This window comes from Papio anubis, chromosome 20 (assembly GCF_008728515.1).
Source record: "Papio anubis isolate 15944 chromosome 20, Panubis1.0, whole genome shotgun sequence".
Lineage (NCBI taxonomy): Eukaryota > Metazoa > Chordata > Mammalia > Primates > Cercopithecidae > Papio > Papio anubis.
Window position 1 is genome coordinate 36,893,844 of NC_044995.1, and position 14,913 is coordinate 36,908,756.

Genomic DNA, 14,913 nt, shown 5'->3' on the forward strand with positions numbered 1-14,913 from the left:
CCCATCCCAAAGCAGGTATCAGAGGTATTAAAAGGGTGGCCCAATGTAATTGTGGTGGTATCTTAGCATGGTGGAATGACTGCGTCATCCTGATTTTGCTAATGAGAAGCTCAGAGCTTTAATGTGATTTGCCCAGAGACTTCCATCTACTAAGGGGCGGGGTTGGAACTTGAACCTAGATCAGATACTATCCCAAGCTGCTTATACTGTGTGCTTATAGTGCCGGCTACTTGGGCTGCTGAGGTGGGAGGATCATTTGAGACCGGGAAGTTGAGGCTGCAGTGAGGTATGATTGCACCACTGCACTCCAGCCTGAGTGACACAGTGAGACTCAGTCTCTAAAAATATATATACATAAATAACTAAAGCCATTTATTACTTAAAAAGACAAAAAAAAAAAAAAAGAAATCTTGTGTCTTCCTTTTATTAGCATCCTGGGCTGTGGCACACATTGATTTCCTGTTAATCCCAGCACTTTGGGAGGCCAAGAGGGGCGGATCACTTGAGGTCAGGAGTTCGAGACCAGTCTGGCCAACATGGTGAAACCCCGTCTCTACTAAAAATACAAAAAATTAGCCGGACACGGTGGCATGTGCCTGTAATCCCAGCTACTCCAGAGGCTGAGGCAGGAGAATCACTTGAACCCTGGAGGCGGAGGTTGCAGTGAGCCGAGATCATGCCACTGCACTCCAGCCTGGGAGACAGAGAGAGACTCTGCCTCAAAAACAAACAAACAAACAAAAAACCAAGCAGATGGTAAATGATTTCCCAGGGCTCTGTGTGTATCTCCTAAAGAGAAACCTGTAGGAATGCTCAGCCCCATCCCTAGCAGCGGCTCTCCCCAGCACCAAAGGGTGAGATCTGAGATTCCGGGTGCCTGCCCCTCCAGGTAGAGGAGCTGGGCATGGGGGCTGAGGAGGCTGTGGATTGCCGTCAGTGGACTCAACACCATCTGGTTGCTGCTGACATCCGCGTGGCACCAGCCATGGCGCTGACACCACCACAGGGCGACGCAGATGCCGATGGCATGGATGTCAATGTGCGTGGCCCAGGTCAGTGACAGTGCCCCTCCCAAAGGGATGCCCCTCACCCATCCTACCTGGAAGAGGTTATTTCTGAGTCTGTGTTTTGGGAAGAACTGGTGGAGTCTGTAAGCTTCTGTGAAGGGTGTGTGTTCAGCAACACTCTTGGTTGGAAGTGACAAAGGTCCAACTCAAGCTAGCTTAAGTAAAACAAGGGATTTATTGACTCAGGTAACTAAAAGTGGCACATTTGGATCCAGGACTCATTTTTCCCCTCTCTACCCTTTGACTCCAATCTTATGAAATCTTCCTAATGTGCCAGCAGAAGTCTCAGGATGCATTCTGATTGGACAGACTAGGGTCACATGCTCATCCTTGAGCCAATCAGTATGACCAGGGGGCTGGAATATGCAAATTGACCAAGCCTGATTCCCTTACCTGCCCTTGAGCGGTCGAGGGTAGGAGGGGCAGTGGGGAGGTGTGTCTCTACCCAGGACTTGAGAATGGAGAACTGGATGCAAGTGGCTCCCTAAGAAAAACGAGGACAAGTGCTTGTGTACAGTGTGTGCAGTGTAGCAGTCTATGTTGTTTGATCCTCTCAGATCCATCTTTGCTATGTTTCAGGGCATTCCTGCCTTAGCTTCATTTCACTTTTGCTCCAAATGGCCTGTACTTGTGGCTCTCTTTTGAAGTCCCTCTGGCTACTGGGGCCTGAAGTGCCTGGGATTTTATGTCCCTGGGGGCAGCTCTTTTTTTTTTTTCCTTTTAAAATACTGAAATGAATTGGCAGAAAGGGGCAGCTCCTAACCAGTGGATGCATGGTATGAGGGGGATAGTTTCTTTACCTTGAACTGGATTAGAACTCTGGAGTACAATGCATGTTCCAGAGTGCCTGTGCAGGATCAGGGTGGAATAACCCTTTGGGAATTTACTGGAGGTTGCACACTTGCTTGACTCCAAGAGTCCCTTGTCCTGTGTTCCGCACCCTACGAGTCATTCTGTGATAAATCACATGCCCACGAATCCTCATCCTGGGTGTGGGTGTGCAGACAGGAGGATCTGCCAATCCACATTCTTCCATGTGTCCTATTAGCTCCTAATGGGGTGCCCTTGATAACATTTCCTGGAAAAGGCCCTGTGTTTACCTTCCTGCCGACACACTCCTGTCCCCGCAGATGGCTTCACCCCACTAATGCTGGCTTCCTTCTGTGGGGGGACCCTGGAGCCGATGCCAACTGAAGAGGATGAGGCAGATGACACATCAGCTAGCATCATCTCCGACCTAATCTGCCAGGGGGCTCAGCTCGGGGCACGGACTGACCGTACTGGCGAGACTGCTTTGCACCTGGCTGCCCGTTATGCCCGTGCTGACGCGGCCAAGCGGCTGCTGGATGCTGGGGCAGACACCAATGCCCAGGACCACTCAGGCCGCACTCCCCTGCACACAGCTGTCACAGCCGATGCCCAGGGTGTCTTCCAGGTGAGACAGGCACACCCTCTGGACTTCGGAGCTGGGGCAGGCTTTAGACTTACCTGGATTTGAGCCCCAGTTCTGCCTTTCAGAGCTCATTTTTTCTCATTTGGAAAATGGGGATATATGGGAGTACAGTAGCTGTCAAGCAGCTGCTCTCTGAACCTCACCAATTTCAGGGGTTGGGGTGTGGGGGTTGGAGACTTCATGGGACTTAGGAGTGTTCTTGATTCCTCTGTTCCTGCCATGACTCCTCCTGCTGCATCCACTCTGTCCTAGATTCTCATCCGAAACCGCTCTACCGACTTGGATGCCCGCATGGCGGATGGCTCAACGGCACTGATCCTGGCGGCCCGCCTGGCAGTAGAGGGCATGGTGGAAGAGCTTATCGCCAGCCATGCCGACGTCAATGCTGTGGATGAGCTTGGTAGGTTGGCAGAGGAATCAAGTCTAGGCTGGGTTAGTGTCACCTGGGCCCCGAGGGTCATGTTGGTGCAAACTCATACCCATGTTGAGACCCAATCACTGAAGCTGATGCACACATAACCAGGCTTCATGAAGCCTGCAGGGTCATGCAGGGTCACCACTAGTCCTTAGGGTGCCTCAGGGATTAGGAAAAGGTGCCTTTCCCCTGGACACTTCATTTTCACCTGCTTTGTTAGACAGACACACTCTACTTCCACCTGCTGGAAGTTATTATAATAAACGTGCACATCTGGCCATGTGTGGTGGCTCATGCCCGTGATCCCAACACTGGGAGGCAGAGGCAGGAGGATGGCTTGAGGCCAGGAGTTTGAGACCAGACTGGGCAACATAGTGGGTTCTACAAAAAGTTTTTAAAAGATTAGCCACGTGCGGTGGTGCATACCTGTGGCCCTAACTACTCGGAACACTGAGGTGGGAAGGTCATTTGAGCCCAGGAGGTTGAGGCTGTGAGCCATGATTGTGCCACTGCACTCCAGCTTGGGGGACAGACTCTGTCTAAAAAAAAAAAAAAAAAAAAAGTCTCCAGACATTGCCAAATGCCCTGGGGGCCGGGGTCGGGGAGTTTCTCCTGGTTGAGAACCATGGCTTCAGGGCAGGGCTGGCCAATAGGACTTTCTGTGATGATGGAATTATTCTCTGCACTGTCCGATATGGTAGCCACTGGCCACATGTGGTGACTTGAAATGTTGCTGGGGCAAATGAAGAACTAAATGTTTTAGTTCATTTAATTCTTTTTCTCCTTGTGTTGCTCTTTTTTTTTTTTTTTTTTTTTGGGGATAAGATTCTCGCTCTTATTGCCTAGGCTGGAGTGCAATGGTGTGATCTTGGCTCACAGCCACCTCCACTACCTGGGTTCCAGTGATTCTCCTGTCTCAGACTCCCAAGTGTCTGGGACTAGAGGCGCCCGCCACCATGCCTGGCTATTTTTTTTGTATTTTTAGTAGAGACGGGGTTTCGCAATGTTGGCCAGGCTGGCCTCAAACTCCTGACCTCAGGTGATCCGCCTGCCTTGGCCTCCCAAAGTGCTGGGGTTACAGGCATAAGCCACCGTGCCCAGCCTTTAAAAAAAAAAACAAAAACCAGCCGGGCGCGGTGGCTCAAGCCTATAATCCCAGCACTTTGGGAGGCCGAGACGGGCGGATCACCAGGTCAGGAGATCGAGACCATCCTGGCTAACCCGGTGAAACCCCGTCTCTACTAAAATATACAAAAAACTAGCCGGGCGAGGTGGTGGGCGCCTGTAGTCCCAGCTACTCGGGAGGCTGAGGCAGGAGAATGTTGTAAACCCGGGAGGCGGAGCTTGCAGTGAGCTGAGATCCAGCCACTGCACTCCAGCCTGGGCAACAGAGCGAGACTCCATCTCAAAAAAAACAAAAAAAAAACAAAAAAAAAAAACAGCTTTATTGAGATATGATTCACATGCCATACAATTCACCCATTTAAAGTGTACAATTCAATGGCTCTTAGTATAATCAGAGTCATACAACTATTACCACAATCAATTTTAGAACATTTCATCACCTGAAAAAGAAATTCTCACCACTTGGCCATCATCTTCCAAGCCCCTCATCTGTCCAACCCTGTGCAACCAGTGATTTGCTTTTTGTCTCCATGGATTTGCCTGTTCCGGACATTTCATATAAATGTAATCATATGATATGTGGTCATTTTTGTCTGCCTTTTTTTCAGTTAGCATTATGTTCTCCAGGTTCACCCATGTTGAAGCATAGTTCAGCTGAATAGTACTCCATTGTACTGATGGACCTTTTTTTTTTTTTTTTTTTAATTTTTAGAGATAGGGTATCACTCTGTCACTCAGGCTGGAGTTCAGTGGTGTGATTATGGCTCACTGCAGCCTCAAACTCCCAGGCTCAAGTGATCCTCCCATCCCACCCTCCTGAGTAGCTGGTATTACAGGTGTGTGCCAGCACACCTGGGTAATTCTCAAATTTTTTGTGGAGATGGGGTCTTACTTTGTTGCCCAGGCTGATCTCAAACTCCTGGCCTTAAGCAATACTCCCACCTTGGCCTCCCAAAGTGTTGAGATTACAGGCGTGAGCCACTGTGCCTGGCCAGAAGTTTCAATTTTGATCATGTCCAATTTATCTATTTTGTAGTTGTTATTTGTGGTTTTGGTGTCACATCTAAGAATCTTGGCCTAATTCAAGGTCATGAAGATTTACTCTTTATGTTTTCTTCTAGATGTTTAGTTATATAGTTGGAGCTCTTATATTTAGGTTTCTGATCCATTTTGAGTGAATTTTTGTATAAAGTGTGAGGTAGGGGTCCAACTTCATTCTTTGGATGTGAATATTCAGTTGTTCCAGCACCATTAGTTGAGAAGACCATTCTTTCCCCATCGAATGGTCCTGGCACCTATTTTATTAGATTTAAATCTAAAGAACCACATGTAGGTTGGGCACAGTGGCTCATGCCTGTAATCCCAGCACTTTGGGAGGCCAAGGCTGGTGGATCACTTGAGGTTAGGAGTTTGAGACCAGTTTGGGCTCAAATATGGTTCCACATAGTGGAACTCTATCTCTATCAAAAATACAAAAAATTAGCTGGGCATAGTGGTACATGCCTGTAGTAGGGAGGCTGAGGAGGGAAAATTGCTTGAGCCCAGAAGGTGGAGGTTGCAGTGAACTAAGATTGTGCCAATGGACTCCAGCCTGGGTGACAGAACAAGACACTGCTTCAAAAATAAATAAATGGATAAATAAGAACCATATGTGACTGGCTACTGTACTGGACATCACAACCCTAGGTTCAACTGAAGGAGGTCCACACAGCACCCCCTGTGTATAGACAGTCATACACGTGCGCACACGTGCGCGCGCACACACACACACACACACACAGAGTACTTCCCCATTGCACAGAAAGAGTCATTTTGCAGATTTGCACATACATGGATCCAGACACAAGTACTTGGATATTCATGGCGAGCCTGCCTCCTCTACCCCTAGGCCACATTCTAGACAATTTCTGCTTTCCTGACATGGGGGCCCCGGGAGAGGAGCCTGGTCCTGACCTCTCTCCCCTTCTTCCTCCAGGGAAATCAGCCTTACACTGGGCTGCAGCTGTGAACAACGTGGAAGCCACTTTGGCCCTGCTCAAAAATGGAGCCAATAAGGACATGCAGGATAGCAAGGTGAGCCCCAGCCCTTGGTCCACCAGGGGTCAGCACTGGCACAGCGCCACTGCACTGCAGCCTGGGCATCAGAGTGAGACTCTGTCTCAAAAAACAAAATAAAACAAAACAAAACCCCAAACATTGCATTAAAATATAATTTACTTTAGTAACTAAAGTTTTTGGTGGTCCCTTAAATTTTGTGCCTAATGGCTGGGTGTGGTGGTTCACGCCTATAATCCCAGCACTTTGGGAGGTCGAGATGGGTGGAATACTTGAGGTCAGGAGTTCGAGACAGCCTGGCCAACGTAGTAAACCCCTGTCTCTACTAAAAATACAAAAATTAGCTGGGCGTGGTGGTGCACACCTGTAATCCCGGCTGCTCAGGAGGCTGACGGAGGAGAATCGCTTGAACCCGGAAGGCTGAGGTTGCAGTGAACCGAGATGGCACCACTGCCCTCCAGCCTGGGCGACACAGCGAGACTCTGTCAAAAAAAAAAAAAAAAAAAAAAAAAGGTTATGCCTAAGGTGAGTACCTCGCTTAACTCACCCAGTCCTGGCCTTGACCCCTGGCACTTAGTAGGTGATGGATGAATGTGGTTTAGAGGAAAGAACTTTGTCCAGGCTCCCCCAGCGCAGCCGGGATTTAACCCAGCCAGGTCTGTCAAGCTCCAGTGTGCAAACTCATAGCTCTCGGGCTCCCCCAAGAGGCTGGAAGACTTTGCTACTCTTAGCCGGGGTTTTGCTGACCTCTGTGGGTTCTGGCCCCCCAGGAAGAGACCCCTCTGTTCCTGGCCGCCCGCGAGGGCAGCTACGAGGCTGCCAAGCTGCTGTTGGACCACTTTGCCAACCGTGAGATCACCGACCACTTGGACAGGCTGCCGAGGGATGTAGCCCAGGAGAGACTGCACCAGGACATCGTGCGCTTGCTGGATCAACCCAGTGGGCCCCGCAGCCCCCCTGGTACCCACGGCCTGGGGCCTCTGCTCTGTCCTCCAGGGGCCTTCCTCCCCGGCCTCAAAGCGACACAGTCGGGGTCCAAGAAGAGCAGGAGGCCCCCTGGGAAGGCGGGGCTGGGGCCGCAGGGGCCCCGGGGGCGGGGCAAGAAGCTGACGCTGGCCTGCCCGGGCCCCCTGGCTGACAGCTCGGTCACACTGTCGCCCGTGGACTCGCTGGACTCCCCGCGGCCTTTCGGTGGGCCCCCTGCTTCCCCTGGTGGCTTCCCCCTTGAGGGGCCCTATGCAGCTGCCACTGCCACTGCAGTGTCTCTGGCACAGCTTGGTGGCCCAGGCCGGGCGGGTCTAGGTCGCCAGCCCCCTGGAGGATGTGTACTCAGCCTGGGCCTGCTGAACCCTGTGGCTGTCCCCCTCGACTGGGCCCGGCTGCCCCCACCTGCCCCGCCAGGCCCCTCATTCCTGCTGCCACTGGCTCCGGGACCCCAGCTGCTCAACCCAGGGACCCCCGTCTCCCCACAGGAGCGGCCCCCGCCTTACCTGGCAGTCCCAGGACATGGCGAGGAGTACCCGGCGGCTGGGGCACACAGCAGCCCCCCAAAGGCCCGCTTCCTGCGGGTTCCCAGTGAGCACCCTTACCTGACCCCATCCCCTGAATCCCCTGAGCACTGGGCCAGCCCCTCACCACCCTCCCTCTCAGACTGGTCCGAATCCACGCCCAGCCCAGCCACTGCCACCGGGGCCATGGCCACCGCCACTGGGGCACTGCCTGCCCAGCCACTTCCCTTGTCTGTTCCCAGCTCCCTTGCTCAGGCCCAGACCCAGCTGGGGCCCCAGCCGGAAGTCACTCCCAAGAGGCAAGTGTTGGCCTGAGATGCTCGTCAGTTCTTAGATCTTGGGGGTGCTAAAGAGACCCCTGTCCTGCCTCCTTTCTTTCTCTGTCTCTTCCTTCCTTTTAGTCTTTTTCAACTTCTTCTCTCTTCACCAGCCCTCCTGCATCCTTGCCTTGCAGTGTGACCAAGATAGGTCATCAGCCCAGGGCTTCAGTCTTCCTTTATTTATAATGGGTAGGGGCTACCACCCGCCCTCTCAGTCTTGTGAAGAGTCTGGGATCTCCTTCCTCCCCACTTCTCTCTTCCTTCATTCTTTTCTCTCTCCTTCTGGCCTCTCATTTCCTTACATTCTGACATGAATGAATTATTATTATTTTTCTTTTTCTTTTTTTTTTTTTTTACATTTTGTATAGAAACAAATTCATTTAAACAAACTTATTATTATTATTTTTTACAAAATATATATATGGAGATGCTCCCTCCCCCTGGGAACCCCCCAGTGCCCCCGTGGGGCTGAGTCTGTGGGCCCATTTCGGCCAAGCTGGATTCTGTGTACCTAGTATACAGGCATGACTGGGATCCATGTACCGAGTACACGACCCAGGTATGTACCAAGGAGGCACCCTTGGGCACACCCACTGGGGCCAGGGGTTGGGGGAGAGTTGGGAGCCTCCTCCCCACCCCACCTCCCTCACTTCACTGCATTCCAGATGGGACGTGTTCCATAGCCTTGCTGGGGAAGGGCCCACTGCCAACTCCCTCTGCCCCAGCCCCACCCTTGGCCACCTCCCTTTGGGAACTAGGGGGCTGCTGGTGGGAAATGGGAGCCAGGGGAGATGTGTGCATTCCTTTGTCTCCCTGTAAATGTGGGACTACAAGAAGAGGAGGAGCTGCCTGAGTGGTACTTCCTCTTCCTGGTAATCCCCTGGCCCAGCCTCATGGCAGAATATAAGTATTTTTAGGCTATTTTTGTAATATGGCTTCTGGTCACGATCCCTGTGTAGCTGAATTCCCAAACCCTGCATTGTACAGCCCCCACTCCCCTCACCACCTAATAAAGGAATAGTTAACACTCAGTGTTGTTGGTCTGTGTCTAGGTAAGGTGGGGAGTGGTGGCAGTGGGACTTCTATCTCCCCCACCCAGCGCTAACTTGAGCTCCCATCTTGGGGTAAATACATTTGACTTGCCAGTCTACTTATGCTTCCTCTTTTGGCAGATGACTACCGACTGGATCAGTGGTGGTCACCTGACTTAAGTTGAGCCAATCAGATTCTTTTGCTCAAGAAACTTCTTTAATGGAGAGGCTAAGAAACTGGTCGGTTGGTGGAGCTCTTAAGGTCACAATTAGATTTAGAAATATCAGTGGCCAATTCGAGGTGGTGGGCAAACAGATGAGCAAAGAGGGCAGAAGAATGAAGCTAATATTCAGGGAGAATCAGAAATGAGAGCTCAAATGACTCTTTGAGGGCTGGGAGGTTTCTCTCAGCTCCCAATGCAGTCTCAATTCCAGTTAAATGAGTGTTCATTCCATTGAGATCAACAGGTATTTGTTAATTGCTTGCTAAGTGTCTGATGATGGTTCTACATGAATTTCACTTTTACTTCATGCTCCTTTGGGTTTTGGAGATAACCTTGGACCCATGTAAGAAATACTTCTTTACTTGTGCCAGCTTCGGTGGGTTTCTGTTTCTCACAACCAATCATGCTCCAAGACAAGGTTCGGTTTACACTGGTGTCTTCAGGAAAGGAGGATAGGATTTAGTGTTCGTTGATTCTGTCAGTTGGAGTGCTCCTGGTTGCAAATGACACAAAAGCCTCCTGGCTTAAACAAGAAAGGGGTTTATTAGCTCATATAAATTAAAAGGACCAACTTCAGGGAAGATTTGATCTAGTGGTTCAAATGTAGTCAACAATGGCTCAGTTTCTCTTCATCTCTACAACTTTCTCTGGGCATCAGTTTCATCTACATCCTCCACATGGCACCCAGTACAACCTCTCTTCCTTACATCACACAGCTCCAGCCCTCTCTCTGTGTTATCAAAATAGGTGCCATATTGCTCTTTCCAGGGGAGAGAGAAACTTCTAGTATTTTACTTTTATTTACTTTCTTCCTGTTTTTTTGAGATAGAGTCTTGTTCTTATCACCCAGGCTGGAGTGCAATGGCACAATCTCGGCTCACTGCAACCCCCGCCTCCTGGGTTCAAGCAATTCTCCTGCCTCAGCCTCCTGAGTAGCTGGGATTACAGGTGCCCGCTTCCATGTCTGGCTAATGTTTGTATTTTTAGTAGAGACAGGATATCACCATGTTGGCCAGGCTGGTCTCAAACTCCTGACCTCAGATGATCCGTCCACCTTGGCCTCCCAAAGTGCCGAGATTACAGGCATGAGTCACTGCACTCGACCTTGTGGTTGATTTTTCTGTTTACTCCAATTGGTTCATGTATCCACTCTGTAACCTAAGGTTTCTTAATTTCAGCATTATTGACATTTGGGGACAAATCATTCTTTGCTGTGGGGAGCTGTCCTGTGCAATGTAGGATATTTAACAGCATCTCTGGTCCCTACCCATTAGCTACCAGCAGTACCCCTTTCCCAGTTGTGACAACCAATATAACATGTCTCCAGATACTGCCAATTGTCACATAGGAGGCAGAATCACACCTGTTGTTTTCTTAAAGCATGTCTTAAAGTCTTTTCTTTGGAACTACTGGTGTGCTACATTTAGGGGCAATCAGGTTTGCAGAAGCATGAATTTTGTGGAAGCTTCTAATAAATGTTTACTCCTCCCCACCCCCTTTAGACTAAGTCTTTGAAGATGAAACAGTCTCTTTTATGTTTGTCTCAACTTTATTTTATGTTTATTCCCTTACCCTCTAAACTTTATTGGGCACCTACTGTGTGCCAACTCCCGGACAAGTTGTTGAGAATAACATGGTGAATTATATAGGCCCAGTCTCTGCTTTTATGGAATTTCAGGCTAGTTGGGGGATATATGGGGGGCGCACCCCTGTATCCCCTTGGAACTTACCATTCTAGTGCTTGCTTACAGCATCTGACTGCGAACACCTGAGACTCTCCACCTGGGGACTTCCTCTTGTGTGGGGCAGGAGCAACCCTCAACATATGAGGGATGAATGAGAGATGGTGGATAAATACCCCAGCTTCGTCACCACTCTCTGGGGGAATTCATGGATATGATGCACAGAGTCTTCCAACGGATGTTCTTTGGCATTAAGCCCCAGTTGCCCACAGCAGCAACCTACTTTTCCTCAATCCTACTAGAGCTTTCTGGAATGATCTTGTGAATAAATTCCTTGCACTGGAATCATTGGTCCAAGAGGAGTCCATCTAGCTTTATGCATAAGTAGATTATTGGGAATAAAAAATAAAATATCTGTTGGAGCTTAAGCAAGTTTGGGTATTCTTCTTCCCAAGTGCTGTACAAATGCGGAGAAAATCATTCTCCCTACCCACTTTGTCCACTCTATCATGCAACCTTGGCTTTATGTCAACAGAATATTGAAGAAGAGTGTCCCACAGGAGGAACCTACTTTCGTACCTCGTGGAGCTGACTTATTTGTAAGCACATGTGAGACTCATCTGTACTGGGAGCTCCCTGGAATGACTGCAGGAAGGATATTAGGTTGAGGACTAGGAAGCCTGCATTGGTGATTGGGGAAAATTAACTAATGAGATTTGAAGATTCGTATTTATGTGATTTCATTGGCATGCTGAAGTTGGGAAGGGTTGGGGACTTTGGAATTGACATCCTAGTTAGTTTCTTGACTGAGAGGACAATGATAAACAGCTGAGTGCTTTTTGCCTCCAGATCTGCACTCATCTTCCTCCACTCTTTTCTGTGCCCTGGGAGAATGACCCAGGTGGATGGCATTAATGGGTTTCCTTACTCTCTGCCTTCCACTTGGGTTTGGCCAATGAGAGACACAGGTGAGGGATTAGAGGGTGGAATGTATTTATCTCCCTGGCTACCTGCCTGCAGGGTACCTGCAGTGCTCTCCCTCCAGCTACCTACCCTCTGTGGGTCTGGGTTATTGTTTCTTCTGGTTGGCCCTTTTGGCCTAGAAGCAATAAAGTCTGTCCACCATTGTGAGCCCCAAGGTATAGTAACATTCCTTGCCTACATTCTGTGCATGCTCATCTGTCTAGCATGTCAATCGTTTACCTATTATCTATCTAGATCTATCATCTATCGTTTATCTTTCATCCATCTATATCTATCTTATGCTTCTCTGTCCTCTGTTGTCTATTTATATCTATGAATCTTTCTATTTTTCTATCATCTTTCATTTATCTATCTCTCTATCTATCTACCAATCTTTCTTTCCCTTTTTTTTTTTTTTTTTTTTGAGATGGAGTTTCACTTTTATTGCTCAGGTTGGAGTGCAGTGGCATGATCTCGGCTCACTGCAACCTCTGCCTCCTGGGTTCAAGCCATTCTCCTGCCTCAGTCTCCCCAGAGCTGGGATTACAGGCACGCACCACCATGCCCAGCTAATTTTTTTTTCTTTTTTTTGAGATGAAGTTTTGCTCTTGTTGCCCAGGCTAGAGTGCAATGGCACAATCTCGGCTCACTACAACCTCCACCTCCTGAGTTCAAGCAATTCTCCTGACTCAGCATCCTGAGTAGCTGGAATTACAGGCATGCACCACCATGCCTGGCTAATTTTTTGTATTTTTAGTAGAGACAGGGTTTCTCCATGTTGGTCAGGCTGATCTCGAACCCCAACCTCAGGTGATCTACCCATCTTGGCCTCCCAAAGTGCTAAGATTACAGGTGCGAGCCACCGCGCCTGGCCTAATTTTTGTATTTTTAAGTAGAGACGGGGTCACCGTGTTGACCAGGCTGGTCTTGAACTACTGACCTTGTGATCCACCTGCCTTGGTCTCCCAATGTGCTGGGATTACAGGCAGGAGCCACTGTGCCCAGCCTTATCTGAGCTTTTCAAAGCCTCTACAGACAGCTCATTCCCTAGCTTTTGGTTTAATCTATTTGTCTCAACTGTTACTCACTGCCTCAGGCATCCATGAAGCTAAAATACTTTCCTGTAGCTGTTGTCAACAAAGGACCCCCAAAGAGAAGTCTTTTTGCATGGGTTTACCTCAGAACCAGGTCAAATACAGAGAGCTTTGCAAGTGGGATCTTGCAGGGAATCACTAGCATGATAAATAATAACAATTCTTGGCCTGGTGTAGTGGCTCACACCTGTAATCCCAGCACTCTGGGAGGCTGAGGTGGGCGGATCATTGAGGTCAGGAGTTCGAGACCAGCCTGGCCAACATGGTGAAACCCTGTCTCTACTAAAAATACAAAAATTAGCCAGGCGTGGTGGTACGTGCCTGTAATCCCAGCTTCCTGGGAGGCTGAGGCAGGAGAATCGCTTGAACCCCGGGAGGTGGAGGTTGCAGTGAGCCAAGATCGCACCACTGTACTCCAGCCTGGGCAACAGAGAGAGGCTCCAGAGGTTCCATCTCAAAAAAATATTAAAACAAAAACAAAAATAAAAAAGACAATTCTTTGGGAATGAGGCTTGAAAGGGTTCTGGCTCTATTTTGCTTTCTCTGGTGGATGTCAGGCTGCACCAGAGTTTGGGATGCTATTTTTCAAGATGACCATGGAGCTGGAGAGTGGGGGATAGGACCAGATATATTAAAATGCTAACTAGTATGCTGTTCTCACTGATATTCAGTAATTTTTTGAATACATGCTCTCAGAGTTGCTGCAAGACTTTAATTTCTAGAATTCTCAAAAATTGAGTCTAACAATTTTTTCTAGCTTTTTCATTTCTTTATGGAGGACATACTTTATGGAGGTCCATACTCTGACATTTTTTCTGACATCCCACCTCACATTGGTTGATGACGGATTGTTAGATTTATGCATCTGGAGCTCAGAGTGGATGGCTGATCTAAGATGTAGATTTGGGGAATATTGGTATAGAAGTGATATTTAAAACCATATGATTGTACTAATCAGTTAGAGAGAAGAGAGTCAAGGTTGAAGCCATGAGCTCCTTCAATATCAGAACAGCAAAAGTACAGAAAGAGAGTGACAAAGAATGGTCAGAAATGAAGTGGACAAACCACATGCAGCAGATGGTGTTGGTCCCCTGCCCACATCCACTTTCTCTGACCACTTCACTGCATATTGTCCTGATTTCCAACACCCAGTGCTTGCATCTATTTGTCTGAGGGCTTTCTCTGGACATCAAAGCTTACTCCATCCACACATACAGCAGGGCAGGATTATTGGATAATTAATGCACTCAGGAGCAACCCTCAACAATGACCAGCTGGAGTGGGTGTATACATACCTCACCTCCCTTGCCCTTCTGTGGTGAATGTTCTATGCTGCCACCCAGAGGTCCCCAGTGGGATTGACCCCAGTTGCTTACAGGGATAACTTACTTGATAGGACATGCTTTATAAACTTCTTTCTGTTCCTACTTTCACTTCTTCAGATCTGGGATCACCTCCCAGATAAACTTACTTCCACTAGAATCCTTGTCTCAGAGTCTGTGTCTGGGGGAAACCCAAACTATGCAGGCTTTTTGGCATAGAGTGGGTACACAGAATCATGAGTCTGTACTTACCAGCTAGGGAGAGAAAAGAGGTCTAGGACTGAGCCCTGGGGAATTATCATATTAGGGGTCAGAAGAGGAGGAGGCTAAGGAAGAGTGGCCAGAGAAGAAACATATACCATGAAAAGAAAGAGAAAGGAGCATTGCAAGGAGGGGATTTATCATCTAAGTTTAATGCTCCTGGAGAAAGGAATAAGATGAGGCCAGGTCCAAGACACCTCACAAGCTAACAGGAGACACAGGGGAACACAGACAATATGAAGAGAAAACCCAGGACCTCTGGTAGCCCAGATACTGCATATGACTAGCTTGGGGGTTCTTATGGAAGGCTTCCTGGAGAAGGTGATGCTGGAGGTGAGTTTTTAGGGAAAGTAGGAGTTTGCCTAAAGTAGGAGTTCCAGAGGAGGAATTTCC

General features: G+C 48.8%; 1 protein-coding gene across 1 annotated transcript in view; it reads left to right on the forward strand.

Moving 5' to 3' along the window:
* Positions 1 to 9,563, forward strand: part of NOTCH3 (notch receptor 3) — a 41,955-nt gene extending 32,392 nt beyond the window's left edge. Inside the window, 5 exon segments of the mRNA XM_031659050.1 lie at positions 890 to 1,052; positions 2,198 to 2,502; positions 2,773 to 2,920; positions 6,036 to 6,133; positions 6,886 to 9,563. Of these exon segments, the coding sequence (XP_031514910.1) occupies positions 890 to 1,052; positions 2,198 to 2,502; positions 2,773 to 2,920; positions 6,036 to 6,133; positions 6,886 to 7,938 (1,767 nt within the window). The 3' untranslated portion in view covers positions 7,939 to 9,563.
* Positions 9,564 to 14,913: the final 5,350 nt, after the last annotated feature.